The sequence below is a fragment of the Nomascus leucogenys genome, unplaced genomic scaffold (genome assembly GCF_006542625.1).
Source record: "Nomascus leucogenys isolate Asia unplaced genomic scaffold, Asia_NLE_v1 001845F_22520_qpd_obj, whole genome shotgun sequence".
In the NCBI taxonomy this organism is placed as follows: domain Eukaryota; kingdom Metazoa; phylum Chordata; class Mammalia; order Primates; family Hylobatidae; genus Nomascus; species Nomascus leucogenys.
In genome coordinates this window covers 1-19,881 of record NW_022097488.1, presented here as the reverse complement: position 1 = coordinate 19,881, position 19,881 = coordinate 1, and the positions used below count along the sequence as shown (strand labels likewise).

At 46.9% G+C, this 19,881-nt stretch overlaps 2 protein-coding genes across 2 annotated transcripts; one reads left to right on the top strand and one right to left on the bottom strand.

Moving 5' to 3' along the window:
• Nucleotides 1-2,602: 2,602 nt before the first annotated feature.
• On the top strand, nt 2,603-5,372 carry LOC115834270 (nuclear pore complex-interacting protein family member B4-like). Its single transcript, XM_030809010.1, has 5 exons — nt 2,603-2,630; nt 2,719-3,350; nt 3,477-3,564; nt 3,853-4,053; nt 5,248-5,372. The coding sequence occupies exons 1-5, from the start codon at nt 2,603-2,605 to the stop codon at nt 5,370-5,372; spliced, it is 1,074 nt and encodes a 357-aa protein (XP_030664870.1).
• Nucleotides 5,373-7,295: 1,923 nt separating this feature from the next.
• On the bottom strand, nt 7,296-19,861 carry LOC115834269 (nodal modulator 3-like). Its single transcript, XM_030809009.1, is given in 9 exon segments — nt 7,296-7,664; nt 9,590-9,716; nt 9,862-10,021; nt 10,942-11,024; nt 11,108-11,326; nt 14,136-14,231; nt 14,779-14,842; nt 17,809-17,896; nt 19,730-19,861. Coding segments are annotated over 9 exon segments (1,164 nt in total). The 5' UTR covers nt 19,859-19,861; the 3' UTR covers nt 7,296-7,466.
• Between the last annotated feature and the right edge of the window lie 20 nt (nt 19,862-19,881).

Here is a 19,881-nt window from a genome sequence, read left to right as displayed (position 1 = left end):
AGAGCAGATGATTTCAGGAGATGCAAGACGTCTCCCGAGTCTTTTTTGTACCTCTTCCACCATCTCCAGTTGATGATTCTCTGAGCCTCAAGACACTTCACGGGTGTCTTCTGGTACCTCTTCCACCTTCTCCACTGCATGATTTTCTGACACCACAGAAACCGCCCGTCTAGTGTCGCCGGAGACCAGTATCATTTCTTCGAGCTGATGATTTTAGGAGACGCAAGACACCTCCCGACTCTTTCTTCGTACCTCTTCCACCTTCTCCAGTTCATGATTCTCTGAACCTCCAGACACTTCCCGAGTGTCTTCTGGTACCTCTTCCACCTTCTGCAGTGCATGATTTTCTGACACCAGAGACACCTCCCATCGAGTGTCGCCGTGGACCTGTACCATCTTCTTGGGCTGATTTTAGGAGACGCAAGACACCTCCCGACTCTTTTTTCGTACCTCTTCCACCTTCTCCAGTTGATTCTCTGAGCCTCAAGACATCTCCCGGGTGTCTTCTGGTACCTCTTCAACCTTCTCCAGCTGATGATTTTCTGACACCACAGAAACTGCCCGAGTGTCGCCGGGGACCTATATCATTTCATAGAGCAGATGATTTCAGGAGATGCAAGACGTCTCTCGAGTCTTTTTTCGTACCTCTTCCACCATCTCCAGTTGATGATTCTCTGAGCCTCAAGACACTTCACGGGTGTCTTCTGGTACCTCTTCCACCTTCTCCACTGCATGATTTTCTGACACCACAGAAACCGCCCGTCTAGTGTCGCCGGAGACCAGTATCATTTCTTCGAGCTGATGATTTTAGGAGACGCAAGACACCTCCCGACTCTTTCTTCGTACCTCTTCCACCTTCTCCAGTTCATGATTCTCTGAACCTCCAGACACTTCCCGAGTGTCTTCTGGTACCTCTTCCACCTTCTGCAGTGCATGATTTTCTGACACCAGAGACACCTCCCATCGAGTGGTGCCGTGGACCTGTACCATCTTCTTGAGCTGATTTTAGGAGACGCAAGACGCCTCCCGAGTCTTTTTTCGTACCTCTTCCACCATCTCCAGTTGATGATTCTCTGAGCCTCAAGACACTTCCCGGGTGTCTTCTGGTACCTCTTCCACCTTCTGCAGTGCATGATTTTCTGACACCAGAGACACCACCCGTTGAGTGTCGCCGGCGACATGTATCATTTCTTCGAGCTGATGATTTTAGGAGACGCAAGACACCTCCCAACTCTTTTTTCGTACCTCTTCCACCTTCTCCAGTTCATGATTCTCTGAGTCTCAAGACACCTCCCGAGTGTCTTCTGGTACCTCTTCCACCTTCTGCAGTGGATGATTTTGTGACACCAGAGACACCTCCCATCGAGTGTCGCCAGGGACCTTTACCATCTTCTAGAGTTGATGATTTTAGTAGACAGAAGACACCTCCCAACTCTTTTTTCGTACCTCTTCCACCTTCTCCAGGTGATGATTCTCTGAGCCTCAAGACACCTCCCGGGTGTCTTCTGGTACCTCTTCCACCTTCTCCAGTTGATGATTTTCTGACACCACAGAAACTGCCCGAGTGTCGCCGGGGACCTATATCATTTCATAGAGCAGATGATTTCAGGAGATGCAAGACGTCTCTCGAGTCTTTTTTCGTACCTCTTCCACCATCTCCAGTTGATGATTCTCTGAGCCTCAAGACACTTCACGGGTGTCTTCTGGTACCTCTTCCACCTTCTCCACTGCATGATTTTCTGACACCACAGAAACCGCCCGTCTAGTGTCGCCGGAGACCAGTATCATTTCTTCGAGCTGATGATTTTAGGAGACGCAAGACACCTCCCGACTCTTTCTTCGTACCTCTTCCACCTTCTCCAGTTCATGATTCTCTGAACCTCCAGACACTTCCCGAGTGTCTTCTGGTACCTCTTCCACCTTCTGCAGTGCATGATTTTCTGACACCAGAGACACCTCCCATCGAGTGGTGCCGTGGACCTGTACCATCTTCTTGAGCTGATTTTAGGAGACGCAAGACACCTCCCGACTCTTTTTTCGTACCTCTTCCACCTTCTCCAGTTGATTCTCTGAGCCTCAAGACATCTCCCGGGTGTCTTCTGGTACCTCTTCACCTTCTCCAGCTGATGATTTTCTGACACCACAGAAACTGCCGAGTGTCGCCGGGACCTATATCATTTCATAGAGCAGATGATTTCAGGAGATGCAAGACGTCTCTCGAGTCTTTTTTCGTACCTCTTCCACCATCTCCAGTTGATGATTCTCTGAGCCTCAAGACACTTCACGGGTGTCTTCTGGTACCTCTTCCACCTTCTCCACTGCATGATTTTCTGACACCACAGAAACCGCCCGTCTAGTGTCGCCGGAGACCAGTATCATTTCTTCGAGCTGATGATTTTAGGAGACGCAAGACACCTCCCGACTCTTTCTTCGTACCTCTTCCACCTTCTCCAGTTCATGATTCTCTGAACCTCCAGACACTTCCCGAGTGTCTTCTGGTACCTCTTCCACCTTCTGCAGTGCATGATTTTCTGACACCAGAGACACCTCCCATCGAGTGGTGCCGTGGACCTGTACCATCTTCTTGAGCTGATTTTAGGAGATGCAAGACGCCTCCCGAGTCTTTTTTCGTACCTCTTCCACCATCTCCAGTTGATGGTTCTCTGAGCCTCAAGACACTTCCCGGGTGTCTTCTGGTACCTCTTCCACCTTCTGCAGTGCATGATTTTCTGACACCAGAGACACCACCCGTTGAGTGTCGCCGGCGACATGTATCATTTCTTCGAGCTGATGATTTTAGGAGACGCAAGACACCTCCCAACTCTTTTTTCGTACCTCTTCCACCTTCTCCAGTTGATGATTCTCTGAGTCTCAAGACACCTCCCGAGTGTCTTCTGGTACCTCTTCCACCTTCTGCAGTGGATGATTTTGTGACACCAGAGACACCTCCCATCGAGTGTCGCCAGGGACCTTTACCATCTTCTAGAGTTGATGATTTTAGTAGACAGAAGACACCTCCCAACTCTTTTTTCGTACCTCTTCCACCTTCTCCAGGTGATGATTCTCTGAGCCTCAAGACACATCCCGGGTGTCTTCTGGTACCTCTTCCACCTTCTCCAGTTGATGATTTTCTGACACCACAGAAACTGCCCGAGTGTCGCCGGGGACCTATATCATTTCATAGAGCAGATGATTTCAGGAGATGCAAGACGTCTCCCGAGTCTTTTTTTGTACCTCTTCCACCATCTCCAGTTGATGATTCTCTGAGCCTCAAGACACTTCACGGGTGTCTTCTGGTACCTCTTCCACCTTCTCCACTGCATGATTTTCTGACACCACAGAAACCGCCCGTCTAGTGTCGCCGGAGACCAGTATGATTTCTTCGAGCTGATGATTTTAGGAGACGCAAGACACCTCCCGACTCTTTCTTCGTACCTCTTCCACCTTCTCCAGTTCATGATTCTCTGAACCTCCAGACACTTCCCGAGTGTCTTCTGGTACCTCTTCCACCTTCTGCAGTGCATGATTTTCTGACACCAGAGACACCTCCCATCGAGTGGTGCCGTGGACCTGTACCATCTTCTTGAGCTGATTTTAGGAGACGCAAGACGCCTCCCGAGTCTTTTTTCGTACCTCTTCCACCATCTCCAGTTGATGATTCTCTGAGCCTCAAGACACTTCCCGGGTGTCTTCTGGTACCTCTTCCACCTTCTGCAGTGCATGATTTTCTGACACCAGAGACACCACCCGTTGAGTGTCGCCGGCGACATGTATCATTTCTTCGAGCTGATGATTTTAGGAGACGCAAGACACCTCCCAACTCTTTTTTCGTACCTCTTCCACCTTCTCCAGTTCATGATTCTCTGAGTCTCAAGACACCTCCCGAGTGTCTTCTGGTACCTCTTCCACCTTCTGCAGTGGATGATTTTGTGACACCAGAGACACCTCCCATCGAGTGTCGCCAGGGACCTTTACCATCTTCTAGAGTTGATGATTTTAGTAGACAGAAGACACCTCCCAACTCTTTTTTCGTACCTCTTCCACCTTCTCCAGGTGATGATTCTCTGAGCCTCAAGACACCTCCCGGGTGTCTTCTGGTACCTCTTCCACCTTCTCCAGTTGATGATTTTCTGACACCACAGAAACTGCCCGAGTGTCGCCGGGGACCTATATCATTTCATAGAGCAGATGATTTCAGGAGATGCAAGACGTCTCCCGAGTCTTTTTTTGTACCTCTTCCACCATCTCCAGTTGATGATTCTCTGAGCCTCAAGACACTTCACGGGTGTCTTCTGGTACCTCTTCCACCTTCTCCACTGCATGATTTTCTGACACCACAGAAACCGCCCGTCTAGTGTCGCCGGAGACCAGTATCATTTCTTCGAGCTGATGATTTTAGGAGACGCAAGACACCTCCCGACTCTTTCTTCGTACCTCTTCCACCTTCTCCAGTTCATGATTCTCTGAACCTCCAGACACTTCCCGAGTGTCTTCTGGTACCTCTTCCACCTTCTGCAGTGCATGATTTTCTGACACCAGAGACACCTCCCATCGAGTGTCGCCGTGGACCTGTACCATCTTCTTGGGCTGATTTTAGGAGACGCAAGACACCTCCCGACTCTTTTTTCGTACCTCTTCCACCTTCTCCAGTTGATTCTCTGAGCCTCAAGACATCTCCCGGGTGTCTTCTGGTACCTCTTCAACCTTCTCCAGCTGATGATTTTCTGACACCACAGAAACTGCCCGAGTGTCGCCGGGGACCTATATCATTTCATAGAGCAGATGATTTCAGGAGATGCAAGACGTCTCTCGAGTCTTTTTTCGTACCTCTTCCACCATCTCCAGTTGATGATTCTCTGAGCCTCAAGACACTTCACGGGTGTCTTCTGGTACCTCTTCCACCTTCTCCACTGCATGATTTTCTGACACCACAGAAACCGCCCGTCTAGTGTCGCCGGAGACCAGTATCATTTCTTCGAGCTGATGATTTTAGGAGACGCAAGACACCTCCCAACTCTTTTTTCGTACCTCTTCCACCTTCTCCAGTTCATGATTCTCTGAGCCTCAAGACACTTCCCGGGTGTCTTCTGGTACCTCTTCCACCTTCTCCAGTTGACGATTTTGTGACACCAGAGACACCTCCCGTCGAGTGTCGCCGGGGACCTTTACCATCTTCTAGAGTTGATGATTTTAGTAGACGCAAGACACCTCCCAACTCTTTTTCCGTACATCTTCCACCTTCTCCAGTTGATGATTCTCTGAGCCTCAAGATACCTCCCGGGTGTCTTCTGGTACCTCTTCCACCTTCTGCAGTTGATGATTTTCTGACACCACAGAAACTGCCCGCCGAGTGTCGCCGGGGACCTCCATGATTTCATGGAGCAGATGATCTTAGGAGATGCAAGACGCCTCCCGAGTCTTTTTTTGTACCTCTTCCACCATCTCCAGTTGATGATTCTCTGAGCCTCAAGACACTTCCCGGGTGTCTTCTGGTACCTCTTCCACCTTCTGCAGTGCATGATTTTCTGACACCAGAGACACCTCCCATCGAGTGTCGCCATGGACCTGTACCATCTTCTTGAGCTGATTTTAGGAGACGCAACACACCTCCCGACTCTTTTTTCGTACCTCTTCCACCTTCTCCAGTTCGTGATTCTCTGAGCCTCAAGACACCTCCCGGGTGTCTTCTGGTACCTCTTCCACCTTCTACAGTTGATGATTTTCTGATACCAGAGACACCACCCATCGAGTGTCACCGGTACCTTTACCATCTTCTAGAGTTGATGATTTTAGGAGACGCAAGACACCTCCCAACTTTTTTCGTACCTCTTCCACCTTCTCCAGTTGATGATTCTCTGAGCCTCAAGACACCTCCCGGGTGGCTTCTGGTACCTCTTCCACCTTCTCCAGTTGATGATTTTCTGCCACTGCATTCCATCCTAACTATTATAATCAAGATCCTCAAGGTAGCTAAGAAGGGAAAAAAACAGTCGTGCATGAAACATTTCTCCAGTTCCCTGTGTTGGGCACTGGCCATCCCTGATGAGCCTACAGGTGTCTGTCACCCAGGTGGGCTCCTCTGTGGCAGCTCCCAGGCCCTGACACTGCCCTGTGCTCATGACTTTTCCTCCAGACTCAGGCTCAGGGCCCTGGGTATCTTCTCTTATTTTCACTGCCAGATAGGAAGGCCCCTTGGCCTGAGCCCAGCCATTTTTCTAGATCCTGGCACAGATTCGACATGTAATGGTGCCCAATGCATGTGACTGGAACCCCTGCATTGGACATGTAGGAAAGGAGGCCAGCCAGGAAAATAACCCCACAGTCCCACAGCCAGCAGAAACTCAAGCAGAGGCTTCAACCCAGGCTTCTGACTTGCAAACCAGTGCTCCTTCCTCCTTACACAGTAACAACAGGGAAGGGTGGCCTTCGGGGTTGCCAGAGCCGGGTGGTACCAACAACAGAGTGGAATCTCACACACAGGCTTGCCTGCTTCCTCGGTTTATATGGCTCAAGGAGGTTGATGCATTGTGTTTGATGATCCCTTCTTTTTTTTTTTTGAGACAGAGTCTCATTCCTGTTGCCCAGGCTGGAACACAGTGGTGTAATCTTGCTCACAGCAATCTCTGCCTCCCAGGTTCAAGCAATTCTCCAGCCTCAGCCTCCCGAGTAGCTGGGATCACAGGCGTGCGCCACTACACTCAGCTGAGTTTTGTATTTAGTAGAAACGGGGTTTCACCATGTTGGCCAGTGTGGTCTTGAACTCCTGACCTCAGGTGATCCACCCACCTTCGCCTCCCAAAATATTGGGATTACAGGCATGAGCCACCAGGCCCAGCCCACTATAAAAATTTTAGCAGCATCCACGGCCTCTATCCACTAGATTCCAGTATCACCCCCTTTCTCCCATACCTGGCCCATACTTGAATTTAATGAATAAAGAAACTGAGGCTCAGAGAGGCAAAGTAACTTGCCTGATATGACACAGCAAGTAAGGAGCAGTCTGCATCACTGAAAAGTGGTGTCTTCAGATGCCCCCGCTGCCCGGTCTCCAATAGCCCCACCACAGACACTTTGTTACCGTGACTGACAAGATGACCAACTAACACACACTTCCTGAATCCCCACCAGTCAGGGCCTCTGACTGCATCTTGAAAGAAAAACTGCTGCTCTCTTCCCACCAGGTGGAATGTGCTTTTCAGAAGAAACGCAAGCTAACCACCAAACAAGATTCAGCATCATAAACATGATTCTGTGGCAAAACAAGAAGACACCTAAGAGAGCAGCCGTTGTGGGCAGGGAAATTAATTACACTCTCTTAGTGACAAGCGGGTGATCAGAAAACAAGAGGCGCCTGTGGAAGGGAACATGAATCAGCAGCATTAAGTTCGAGTAAGAGCAATACTCTAATGACTGTGGGCCCCCAAGAAACTGAAACCACTCCACATTGGTTTTCTCTTCTCACATTGTCAAGCAACACGTAAGTCTCGCATGCTGCATCCTGGCTCTCTCTCAGGGAAGACAGGCAGATGGTAAATTGCAGAACATGTTACCAGGTTTGAGAATGTCAGAATGCCGTTGTCCTGGGTCAAGAGGTTGGAACGAAACAGGCCACCGCTCAGAGATAAGAGGACTCCCGGGAGCGGCTGGTCATCCTCAGCTTTTATCTGGGGATGAGAAAGTGAGACCAGAGTAAGGTTAAACTCCTACTCACTATGAAGATAACAATTCCACAAGTCAAGAGGTCATTCTTTTAAGGTTTTTTTCTTTTATTGTTACTCAGAGGAGGACAGGGGACCTAATCTTTCTTCCCACAGGTAACTAATGTTATTAGTTTTGTAAGTTTGCTGTGTAGCCTTCTAGAACTTTTTTTTTTTTTTGAGATAGGGTCTTGCTCTGTCACCCAGGCTGGAGTGCAGTGGCACAATCTGGACTCACTACAACCTTCGCCTCCCTAGCTCAAGCAACCCTCCAGCTTTAACCTCCTGAGATGGGACTATAGGCGCACACCACCATGCCCAGCTACATTTCCGTATTTTTTATAGAGATGGGTCTTGCCATGTTGCCCAGGTTGATCTCAAACTACTGGGCTCAAGCAATCCACATACCTGGGCCTCCCAACATGCTGGGATTAGAGGCATGAGCCACGTGCCCAGCCCAGAACTCTTTCTATGCCCACATAAATTTTATAAACATTACATATTATTGTTCACAGACTGGCAAGTTCATTGAGTGGGTGGAGGAGGTGAAATAAAAATGGCATGTTATGTATACAGTTCTGCAACTTGCTTTCTTCCTCAACAATTTATCCTGGTGCTCTTCTGCCAACCAATAGAAATCTGCCTGCTTCTTAACTACTGCACAGCATTCTAAGGCAGGGCTTGATAAACCACAGCACCTATTTTTGTGGTACACAAGAGACAATCGGAATATCCCCAAATATGTATCTCTATGCACTTAGTTTTTTTTTTTTTTTTTCCTGATCAATTCCTAGAAGTAGAATTGTTGGATACATGCACTTTAAATTCAGAAAGATGCTATCAAATTGCATTCCAAAGTGGCTGTAACCACTTACAGTCCCATAAATTATTTATGCTTGGGGAAACCCACGCTTACCAAAAAAAGAGAGATTGTCTTAATTACAGCAAATCTAATCCCCGCAAAACAGTGTTTCGACTGTAACTTCCTTAGCACATTTCCTCAGTAACTACGGAGGCTTTGTGTTTCCGTGTTTATTAGTCACCTGCGTTACTTCCATGAATTTCTTTTCATAATCTTTGTTCATTTTTTTTCTACTAGGTTGTCTTTTTCTTACCGATTTTAGGAGCTCCTTGTAAAATGGGGATATTATTTATGATACAAACATTTCTTCCGAATTTGAATATCTTTCAGTTTGGTTCCAAATGTATTCAGCAATATAGAATTTTAAATTTTTATACAATGTAATCTGTCGCTCTTTTCCTATGGCCTATGGTTTATAAATATTCATTCTCAACGATCTCCAGACCCACTCTGTACAATCGCAGCACGCTTCTTCCCAGGAAGGACCGATGGAAGGGAGCTAGGCAGCAAACGCCTCAATAAGAACATTCTGTGTCCTTCAATATGGAACAGTTACGGACGATAGCTTTAACTACTTCCCAGAAGGTACATAAACATGCTAAAGTCAACAGCTCTCCAAATTATGCTGCATGAAAGAATTCAGACCAAAAAAAAAAAAAAAAAAACCGTATATCCCGTTTGATTCCATTTATATACAAGTTGGAGCAAAAGTGATTACGGTTTCTGCCATTATTCTCAATGGCAAGAACCCCAATCACTTTTGCACCAACCTGTAAAACTCGAAAATGCAAACTAACCAATGGTGATGAAAAGCAGATCATCAGCTCAGCGGAAGGGCAGGAGGGAGGGATTACCAAGGGGCAGGAGGAAACCTTGAGGGCCACAGATGTGCTCACTATTTTGATTGTGGAGGTGTTTTCAGGGGTGTATTCATAGGTCCAGACTACCACACTGTACCCTTTTTGTGCAGTTTATTATATGTTAATTATGCCTCAATATAACTGCCTTTTGAAAACACAGTGTTAGTTACCTCAAAGCTTACGCCTGCCAGGGCATAGGCCTTGAAGTCTCCGATGGTTCCTTCCACCGCAGTCAGAACATAGCCCTCCTTCTGTGAGGTCACCGTGTACTCCAGGTCACTGTGCAGGGGGCCAACACTGAAGAGAAGAAAGCAGAATGCTACCAATGGCTTTGTTCACACCCTACAGGAAGCCTTACCGAGCCCAAGGAAATGTGGGCCCCAGTTTCTTCAGAGAACTCCCACGCTGATCCCAGGCAAATGTGTCTCTATCCCGGGCTCACCTGTAGGCACCTTTGTCATCAGTAAAGACTGTGATCAGGGGTGAACTTGCCCCCTTTTCACTGATGACAATCTCGACTCCTTCCAACTCGGGGTGGATCTGGCCTTCTAAAAACAGGCCTGCCTTCCCGTGGATCTCGATCAGCTTCCCTGGGCAGCTTTCTAAGAGGGGAAGAAATAAACACAAGGATGCGGCTTGGCTGCAGAGACAGGAGCATCTTGGTTGGGGGTTTCCCATGACAAAAGTGGCTAAAACAGATCTTAGAAGCTAGTTCCAAATGCGGTTATTTAGTACCCCGGGGAGCTCAATAATCAGATTCAGCCCAAGCCTCTTTCCATCCCTGAAAGGCCTTTCTCAGTGTGAAGGACTTTAGCAAGAGAATCAAAAAACGCTGAAGGCTGGGTTTTTCCTACTACTCTTCCTAGGTTCTCAGGAGGTCACAGATCAGGAGGGAACACTTTATAGCAGACAGGAGGCCGTGCTGCTCAACCTCCAGAGGACCCACTGAGAAAGACCGCCCCAAACAGCCTACCTGCTAGAAGTCACAGTCTTCAACACCGTCTACTTCCAAACACGAACCACGTAACACCCACAACTTAATGAAGCCACAGTGCTGAGAAAAAAATAATAAGCAGCAAAAGACAAATACTCCACAAGTGATCACTTCAGTCATCCATTCCCCAAAAAAGGACCCTCCCATCATGCTCTGCCAAACAACAGAAAGATCATCAAAGATCATCACAGGCAGCTTTGCGCCTCATCTGCCTTCTGCTGTCGACCTGGTAATGTCAAAGAAAACCAAGTCCTTTTCCAAAAAGATCAACTCAATTCTAACAGCAAAAGTTACTTTTATTTACCTAAATCAATCAGTCATGCATCCACCAATCCATCCATCCATCCAACCAACCAAACCATCCATCCATCCATCTATCCAACCAACAGTAACATCTGTGTGCCAGAGAGGATGTAAGGTGGCTTACAAAGATGGCTTCACTATAACATCACAAGTCTACTTGTAAATGCAGGCAAGGGAACAATTGCAAAGGTGTGTGTGACATTCGCTTGCTGAGGTGACATTTACCTCCACTGACAACGGCTTCCATTGAAGGGGGATAAAAGAGCAGCTCTTTAGATGATGGTGTAACAGTGATTTTCTCTCCAGACCTAAAATAATTAGTATACTTCAGTTTGGCGGGTCCTGTCCCCACAGAACAGAGGACACTAAGGAAATGCACAAGAGAGCTTACCGTGCCCAGTAAGAGAAATCATATGAGAAGGGGCCTTGTAACTCATCTACCATCTCCTGCACGGGAGGCTTGGTCATTCTTTCTTCGTCTTCCTCTTTGCCATTCTTCTCCCTCTCCTGCCTGCGGGCCTCGATCTCAGCCAGCTGCTGCTCCCTCCACAGCTCCTGCACAGACTTCAGAGGGCCTAAGACCAAGGCAGGTTCACTGTCGATGGACGACCTGGAAGAAAGAAACGGCAGCCCCTAGGACGTGGTTGCGTATCCTTGCGGTCAGTGGGAATTTGACCTTTCTACAAGTATGGACTTGCGAGTTAAAAACTGGACATCTTATCATGACACCACGGTGGAGGGGCCTTCTGTTTTAAATAAACTAGTAGTTTCACAAAAAATAACTGAGCTTCGCAGTGATGGTGGCAGTATCTGGTAGGTCTGGGCTGGAATGAAATACGGTTGATTTTATGGTGACTGGATATAAGCTTGTCAGTTTCCATGTACGACATGGAGTTTTCTCCATGCCACCATCCTCTGTTCCTTCATTCTACCTTCATTGACAACTGCTATGATAGAGAACTACGCACCAGGGATACACCACCGACAAAACAGACCACACTTCCTACCCCTGTGGAATCCACATTTCAGTGGGAAGGGGCTGAAAATACACAGAAAAATAATACCAGAGGAAAAGTGCAATAAAGAAAAATAAAGCAGTGTGGGAAGACAGAGAGCCCAGAGCACTGTTTTACATTAAAGGGACAGTCAAGGCCTTTCTGATAAGATGACATTGAGCAAAGGTCTGAAGGAAGGGAGAGAATGCGCCATGTAGCTCTCTGGGTAAACAGTAGCTCAGGCAAAGCGATGCCAAGTACAAAGTCCTTGGAGAGAAAGCTCACTCAGATGTTCAACCAATGGCAAGACCAGCCCAGCCTGGGGCACAGGGGTCCACGGAAGAGTCATATCTGTCAGAGGGGTCCAAGGGGCAGCAGGTGTCAGACTGAGACTTCGCAGGCTTGGTGCCGACCTCGAGTCACTGGAGTTTTCAGTCGAGGAATGGTATGATAAAAGAAATCGCTCGCTGCTTCATGGAAAACACACAAAGCAATGGTGGAAACAGGAAGGCCAGCTGGGAAGCTGCTGCAATGATCCCAGAGGGGGGTCAGACCACAGCTGAGGGCCACGTGGTAAGAAGGGAAGGCCAGCTGGGAAGCTGCTGCAATGATCCCAGAGGGGGTCAGACTAGGGCTGAGGGCCACGTGGTAAGAAGGGAAGGCCAGCTGGGAAGCTGCTGCAGTGACCCTAGAATGGGGTCAGACCAAGGCTGAGGGCCACATGGTAAGAAGGGACTAGATGACGGGTGTATTTTGACTGTAAAGCCAAGGCTTTGTTGAGGAATTGGCTGGGCTTAGGGTGCAAGGGAAAGAAGAATCAAGAAGCAAGAAGAAAGCGGGAGCTGCCATATCTGAATCAGAAAAGACCACAGAGGGGCTCTATGAAGGGCAACCATCGGCAGTCAGGTTTTGGGTCTGCTAAGTACAAGATCCCCAAGGGGGATCCAAGTGGCTCTGTCTAGCTGAAAGATGCATTCCGTACAACCTCCAGCACAAGCAAGCAACACAAACACCCTTGTGAAGTTACAAAAATGAATGTAATTGAGCTGAAAGGAGGTGATATGGAGTTACTGGTAAGAAGGTAGATTGCTAGTCCTATCAGTAATTCATACTATCCAGGCAGGAAGACAGTAAATGACAGTAAAAGACAGCAACAAGCACATTCTGGGCACACAACGGACCCTCAGCAAATCCACCCCCAGCTAAAAACCTGGCTCTCCATCACCAGAAACCAGGGCCAGCCCTGACATTTCTCCTGCCCTAACCCAGTGCTCACTTTAGTGCCACGTCTCATCAACTCAGTCCTTCAACGACTCTCCAACCGGTCCGTCACTCTCCATCTCCGCAGCCACCAGTCTGGGGCCCCCATCACCTCCCTCTGCCTCCACCACCTCCCACTCTCAGGCCTCTTCTGTCTGTTCTCCACTCAGCCGATAGGGGGACCTTTCAGGAAGAAAAAAGTCATTTCTCTATGTAAACACGTCAATTGCGTCACGGGACAAAGACTATGGACCTTAACATGGCCTGGCCCCCCGCAGCCTACCTGTCCTGCATGCCCTCAAGGTCAAGCTCAAAACACTCAGAACAGCTGTCATTTTAGAGTTCTGCATGGGAGTCTCTGACCACTGTTCCCCCCATGAGACTGTCAATCCCATGAGTGTAGGGGCTGTGGCCTCATAAGCCCAGTGCCTAAACACTGAAGACTCTCAGTTATTCAGTCATCATGTACTCTGCAGGGATGATGAATGGATAAACAGACGGTGGACAGAAAGATGGAAACATAGCCGGAAAGGTGACTCCAACCAGAGGCAGGGGGGAGACAGTGACTGTGATTCCCATTCTACTTGACAAAGACGGTCATGTTGCCAAAACTCATTCACTTCTCAAGAAAATTGGGGTGTCACAGGTACCTCACCACACTGCAAAAATTCCCTGAAAGGCGACATTCACATGAACGTGACCCTCGGTAAGGGACTTGCCTTTCAAATACTTCCTCTCCCACAACCCTTCTCTTATACCAGGTGCCATCTCTATTTCCCAAGCCTTCAAGCAAAAGTCTAAAAAAAATAGGCAATTTGAATTTGCTAAAACACTTGAAATACAATGCAGAAACCCCGGAGATTTTTTTTTCCTTAGCAAAGATGAGAAGTACAAAGAGTTCAAACAGAAATTGAAGATCCTGAAACAAGCTGTCGCAATGCTCTTCCTCACCCACAGGTAATTTCTGAATCAGAAAAGGAAAGGATCAAGGCTGCTGGGAATTGACGGCAATGGCGATGTCCTATAAGAGAGGGAAGGCCATTTGTATACACATCTAGAGATAAGAAATCAAAACTAATTTCCAGACAGCCTATTAGAGACTCCCCAGGCCTCATCCACACCCTCCCCCGCCACTCTCAGCCCACCGCAGATCGCTCATCTTACTTGATAGTCACAGTGACATCCATCATTTTGTCGGTGGTGATAGTTCCAAGGACATGGTGGCGAATGGCTGTCAATGTCAAGATACTAGATGAGGACCTACAAATCACAGGAGAGGAAACACTCGAACCTACTCATTCTCAGAAGATCATCAGCAATACCCTTTTTGGGCATCCTTCCTCACCCTAGATACACTACAGAAAATTGCTCTTAGTCTGGGGTAAAAGAACTCTGGAGATCCAGAGAAGTATTTTAAAGAGTAAACTAATTCTCCACTCCACAACTTTATGCTTTCAATTCCCAGTGAAACCCACATACGTCTGTAAAAATATAAAAATGGCAGACTTGAGCTTGACAGATGCCCATCGGTGAGGGCTGGGAGATTTGACAAAGCTTCTCTTTAAGGCACTTCAAAAACACAGCCCTCTATCCTGGGGTTACAGAATTCTTGGGAAAGGGATCCTATCTCCAGTTCCTCAGTAACTAATCCAAGGGTCTTAAAATCCTTATCTAGAAATGCGGCTGAAGGCCTAACCTTGCCACTTTCAGAAGAAAATAGAGAAACTCCTTTTGTTCTCTGAAGTAAATGAAGAATCCTCCACAGAATGTACACAAATACCACAAAGCATTCAATTCCCAGGCTTACGTGTCATAGGTGTAGAACGCTTGCTCAAACCGGTGGCAGGAGCGAGGGGTCACTTTGTACACACCTACAGACAGGAAATCAAAAGTAATTTTCAGAGAACAGCATCTATTACACTGAGCAATTGCAACATCTGAAATCGAGTGGCAGCTCTTTGCATGTGAAAACTCAAACGTATTGTAGATCTGCCATAATGGGATCAGAAATACTAGGCAGGCAACGTTTTTACGGCCTATGAAGGCTTTTTACCAATGACCTGATCCGTGCAACGGCCCAATCACAGGCACATGGTTATCATTTTCCATAATGTAGCAACTCACACGAGTTAAATCTGCACAGACCAAGTGAACGGACCCATGCACGAGAAGGAACAGAAAGTACATTTCTATTGCAGATTGGACTGAGGATAATTTTCTACTTAAAAGATTCTATTAAGGATCCAAGAGATAACCACAGCCTCAATTTCTTCCTATAAATATTCCTAAAAAGGAGGTGAGGAGTAAGGGAAGCCCCAGAAAAGTGTGAGTCTGTGTGGGAGGACACTCCGAGTAGGGGTACATTTCATCACTTGCCAGAGGAACACAATCAATTTCAGGAAGATACAAGGAATAACAATGTATTTCCCCCAAATCATCATTAACCAATATTTTGGCCACACTTCCTACAAAAACCTGAAATTAGCTAAAACCACCCTGCTGTTTTCATTGCACTCAACAAGCCCCAGAGTAGTTATCATCAAAAAAAAAAAAAAAAAAAAAAAAATCAGGTTTCTCTGTTCGTTCTGTTTGGTCTTTCATTCAACAAATACCAACAGAGCACCTCTTCCTGGCCAGGTATTGTGCAAGGTACTAGTACACAGTGGGGACTGATAGAGCAGTGGTCCCTGTCTTCATAGAGTGTACCATCCACAGAGAGGGGGAGCATTTGACAGCCACAAATATATCAATTGTGGCACATGCAAGAAGGGGACAGAAGTGAGTGCTGAGGGCAAGAGCGTAGGAGGCAGGCCTAAGTGGCCCTGGAGGCCATCCTTCCCCAGGGAAGCAATACTGAACTGATGGGTAAGAAGGCCCCAGCTAGGAGAGGCAGGAGGACATGTCCACAGAGAACAGCATCTGCCTCACAGCTGGCTCATTGTTTCCTCAACAGGCATCCTTCCTGCCTTGAGAACAAACCCTGGTTATGTTGAGGGTGGCAACATGCTCAGCCTCAGGCAGCATACCCAACTGTCCCAGCCTCCCTTGCAGCTAGAAGTAACCATGTGGCACGGTTCTGGCCAATAATACAGACAAGTGGCTTACTGGAGGAGGGGGCGCAAGGAAATGTTTGCCTGCCCCCTCCTCGACTTCCTCCTTTAAACGTAAGTTTTCTAACCACAGCCATCTAGAAAATATAAGGCAAAAAATACAAGGGAAAGGCCTAAAGAATCACAAAGACACCACCCCTAACATCTACCAGCTGCTGAACCCATGCTGGCCGCCACACACTGCCACACTTCTTTATTGAGCCAAATAAACTACCACTTGCTGACGGCACTGCTGTATGGATTTTGTTACATGTAGCCAAAGGCAGCTGAACTGACACCCGGAAGGACAGAGTGGCTGGAGTAGAAGGAGTGGCAGACAGGGCTGGGTTACACAGGAGCTAAGGTCAGGTTAAGGAGTTTGTATTTTATCTGAGGAACCAAAAGGAGGAGCCACTGAATTATTCATTAGGAAAATGCAAAACAAAACCACAATGAGACACGACTTCACATCTACCAAGATGACTATAATAAAACTGACAATAACAAATGTTGGCGAAGGAGGTGAAGCAACAGGAACCCTCGTGCATTGCTGGTGGGAGTATCAAATGACACAGCCTCTGTGGAAAACAATTTGACAGTTTCTTAAAAGGTTAAACATAAATTTATCACACAATGCAGCAATTCCATTCCTAGGTATTGAAACAAGAAAAATGAAAACATATGGACACAAAGACTTGTACAAGAATGTCCGTAACATTAGTCATAACAGCACCAAACTGGAAACCACTCAAATATCCACCAACTGGTAAATGGATACACAAAATATGATATAACCACACACCAGAATACTACACAGCAATGTAACAGAACAAACTACTGATATGTGCTATGACACAGATAAACTTCAAAAACATGTTAAATCAAAGAAGCCAAACAAAATACCAGCATCGTATGATAAACATCCAAAAAAAGCCAATCCATGGGGACAGAAAATAGATCAGTGGCTGGCCGTGGCTGGAAACAGGGATAAACTGTCAACAGGCACAGAGGATCTAACACTGTGAGTAATGAACAGGTCTAAAACTGGATTCCGGCCATGGTTGTGCAACTTGATAAATTTACTACAAATCATTTTATTGTACATCTTAAATAGGTGAGTTTTATGATATGCAAATTCTGTCTCCAAAAAAAAGCCATTATAAAAGAGACAGAGGGTTGGGTGCAGTGGCTCACACCTGTAATCCCAGCACTTTGGGAGGCTGAGGCGGGCGGATCACTTGAGGTCAGGAGTTTGAGACCAGCCTAGGCAACGTGGTAAACCCATCCCTACTAAAAATACAAAAGTTAGCCGGATGTGGTGGCGGGCACCTGTAATCCCAGCTACTCGAGAGGCTGAGGCAGGAGAATCGCTTGAACCCAGGAGGCAGAGGCTGCAGTTAGCCAAGATCGAGCCACTGCACTCCAGCCTGGGTGACAGAGCAAGACTCCATCTCAAAAAAAAAAGAGAAAAAAAAAGAGAAAGAGCGAGAAGCCACTGAAAGATTTTAAGCAAAGTGGGAAATGATTCAAATTTTAAAACAGCACTATAAAGAGAGGTCATTGGCCAATGGTATATTTTTGGAGGTGAAAGGGCCAGTAAGAGAGACAGAAAATAAGAGCAGGTTGAACACACTGAAATTGAAAGCTTGGTGCAAACAGAACCAAGGTAGAAAAAAATGCCTTCAAAACCATCCTCTGGTGCCTTTCCATTCTTCTAATTCATGGCACATCAATCCTTCCAAACTTACCAGGCTTGGACAGGCAGAATCAGTTGACTCCTTTGGAGAGGTTATAAATCCCCACATTCTCACGTCCATTTCCATCCTGATAAAATTCCTAAGGGAGCAAAGCCAATACAATGACTTACTAGGAGAGATGGAGACACCAAGATGATTAATAATATTTCTCCTTCCAAACCAGTCATCTGTTTTGCCCATTTATCATCGGAGCAGTTGGGTGCCACAGGAAAATTAAAAACCTCCCAAAACTTCCAACAAAAGTGTGCTATTGTTCATTCAATCAACTAGTATTTATTGAGCACCTGCTATGTGACAGACACAAGGCTGGGCCTTGGGAGTCATGACCACGGCTCCTGCTCTCACAGGGCTTATGTTCTAATACAGGAAGACAAAATCAATGCGTCAACAAATAAATCAGTGATCTCAACTGCTCAGTAACAAAGCCATGAAAACAAACAGGAAAGCAAGAGAAGAACAATCCCCACCTAGGGGTCTTTAGCTTGCTGGTCCCAGGGCACATCTCTCCTGAACAATAGGGCTGCAGCCTGAATGAGGAGGAAAAACCAAGACACGTGTTTCTGGAGAAGACACAGCACTCCAGGCAGAGGGGACAGTATGTGCGAAGGCCCCGAGGAGGGAGTGAGCTTGGTGTGGGACTGGAGAGGACCACTGCGGCTGGGGCCCGGCGAGTGAGGGGAGAGTGGGAGGAGATAAAGAAGGGGTTAAGGAAGTGTCAAAAAAAAAAAAGGATCTTATTACAAGGGAGCTGGAAATCCACTCCACTGCTGGAAGGGAAAGGTTTCCTAAGTATCTATCACTTATTATGAACCGGATATTAATTGATCTCCTATAACAAATCAGCCTGTCGAGTTTTTGTAATTAAGCAGTTAGGGAGTAAGCTGGCATGTGAAACACCAGTTTGAATTCTTCTAGTTTCTCTACAGAGAAACTAAGACCTGACAATGACATTTGCCGCCGCTCGACATCAAAACATTATAGAAAATTCACGAAGGGATCTACAGAGGTGCTCCTGAAACCCATTTCACACTGCCTTTCAGGCCACAGAGACCACAGTCAACAAGAAGCTAAGATCCTGTTTACAGCTTCGTCCTCTGCGCTGGAATAAATTTACCAGAGAAGGTGGAACACAGTGGCTCACGCTTGTAATCCTAGCACTCTGGGAGGCCAAGGCGGGTGGATCCCCTGAGGTCAGGAGTTTAAGACCAGCCTGGCCAATATGGTGGAACTCTGTCACTACTAAAAATACAAAAAAAAAAAAAAAAATTAGCTGGGCATGGTGGCACGCACCTCTAGTCCCAGCTACTTGGGAGGCTGAGGCAGGAGAATCGCTTGAACCCGGGAGGTGGAGGTTTCAGTGAGCCGAGATTGTGCCACTGCACTCCAGCCTGGGCAACAGAGCAAGACTCCATCCAAAAAAAAAAAAAAAATATATTATATATATCAGAGAAACTCACTTGGCAGTATCTTAATAAACAAGAGCGGGGTACACCAAGGACACTTTGATACCTAAGAGGTTCACTTAAGCCCTGCCATAACCCTAAGAAGTAGGTATTAAGATCTCAATTTTCAGTGAAAACTGAGGCTGAGAAGCAGTAAATGAATTTACCCAAAGCTATTATTACTAATAATATAAAGCCAGTGTGCTCTGCACTGTACCAAAGGCCACCTCGAATCACCAGTCAGATTTAGTGTAGGGCCAGGACAAGGAAACCTCCTAAATACAGGGGTCCTTCCACTCAGAGACTATAAATGCTTCCTGATTATGCACTGCGTAACAGGTGGGCGAGCAGAGAGGCAGAAAAGGAAATCTGACTTGACTACGTTTACAAGATTCCTGGCATGTTAGTCTTTCTTGATATCCACAAGGTGAGGGTTTTGCCAAATAAGAGACTCTGTAAGCCGTACATACCAGAGTGATGGCGTGAGACAGGGAACATCTCAGCATGTAGCCTGTCTGCCTGAACTCAACTGCAGACACGTCATCCTCTAGCACTTCCACCTCCAGGCTCTTGTTCTTCCAGCACCAATCCTCATGCATGATGCTTACTGCAAAAGCAAACA

Coding starts and splice junctions, on each gene's coding strand:
- LOC115834270 (XM_030809010.1), top strand. CDS start 2,603: ATGCAAGACGCCTCCCGAGTCTTTTTTC. Junction 2,631..2,718: donor CGCCTCCCGAGTCTTTTTTC/GTACCTCTTCCA, acceptor CACCTTCTGCAG/TGCATGATTTTCTGACACCA. Junction 4,054..5,247: donor ACCTCTTCCACCTTCTCCAG/GTGATGATTCTC, acceptor CACCTTCTCCAG/TTGATGATTCTCTGAGCCTC.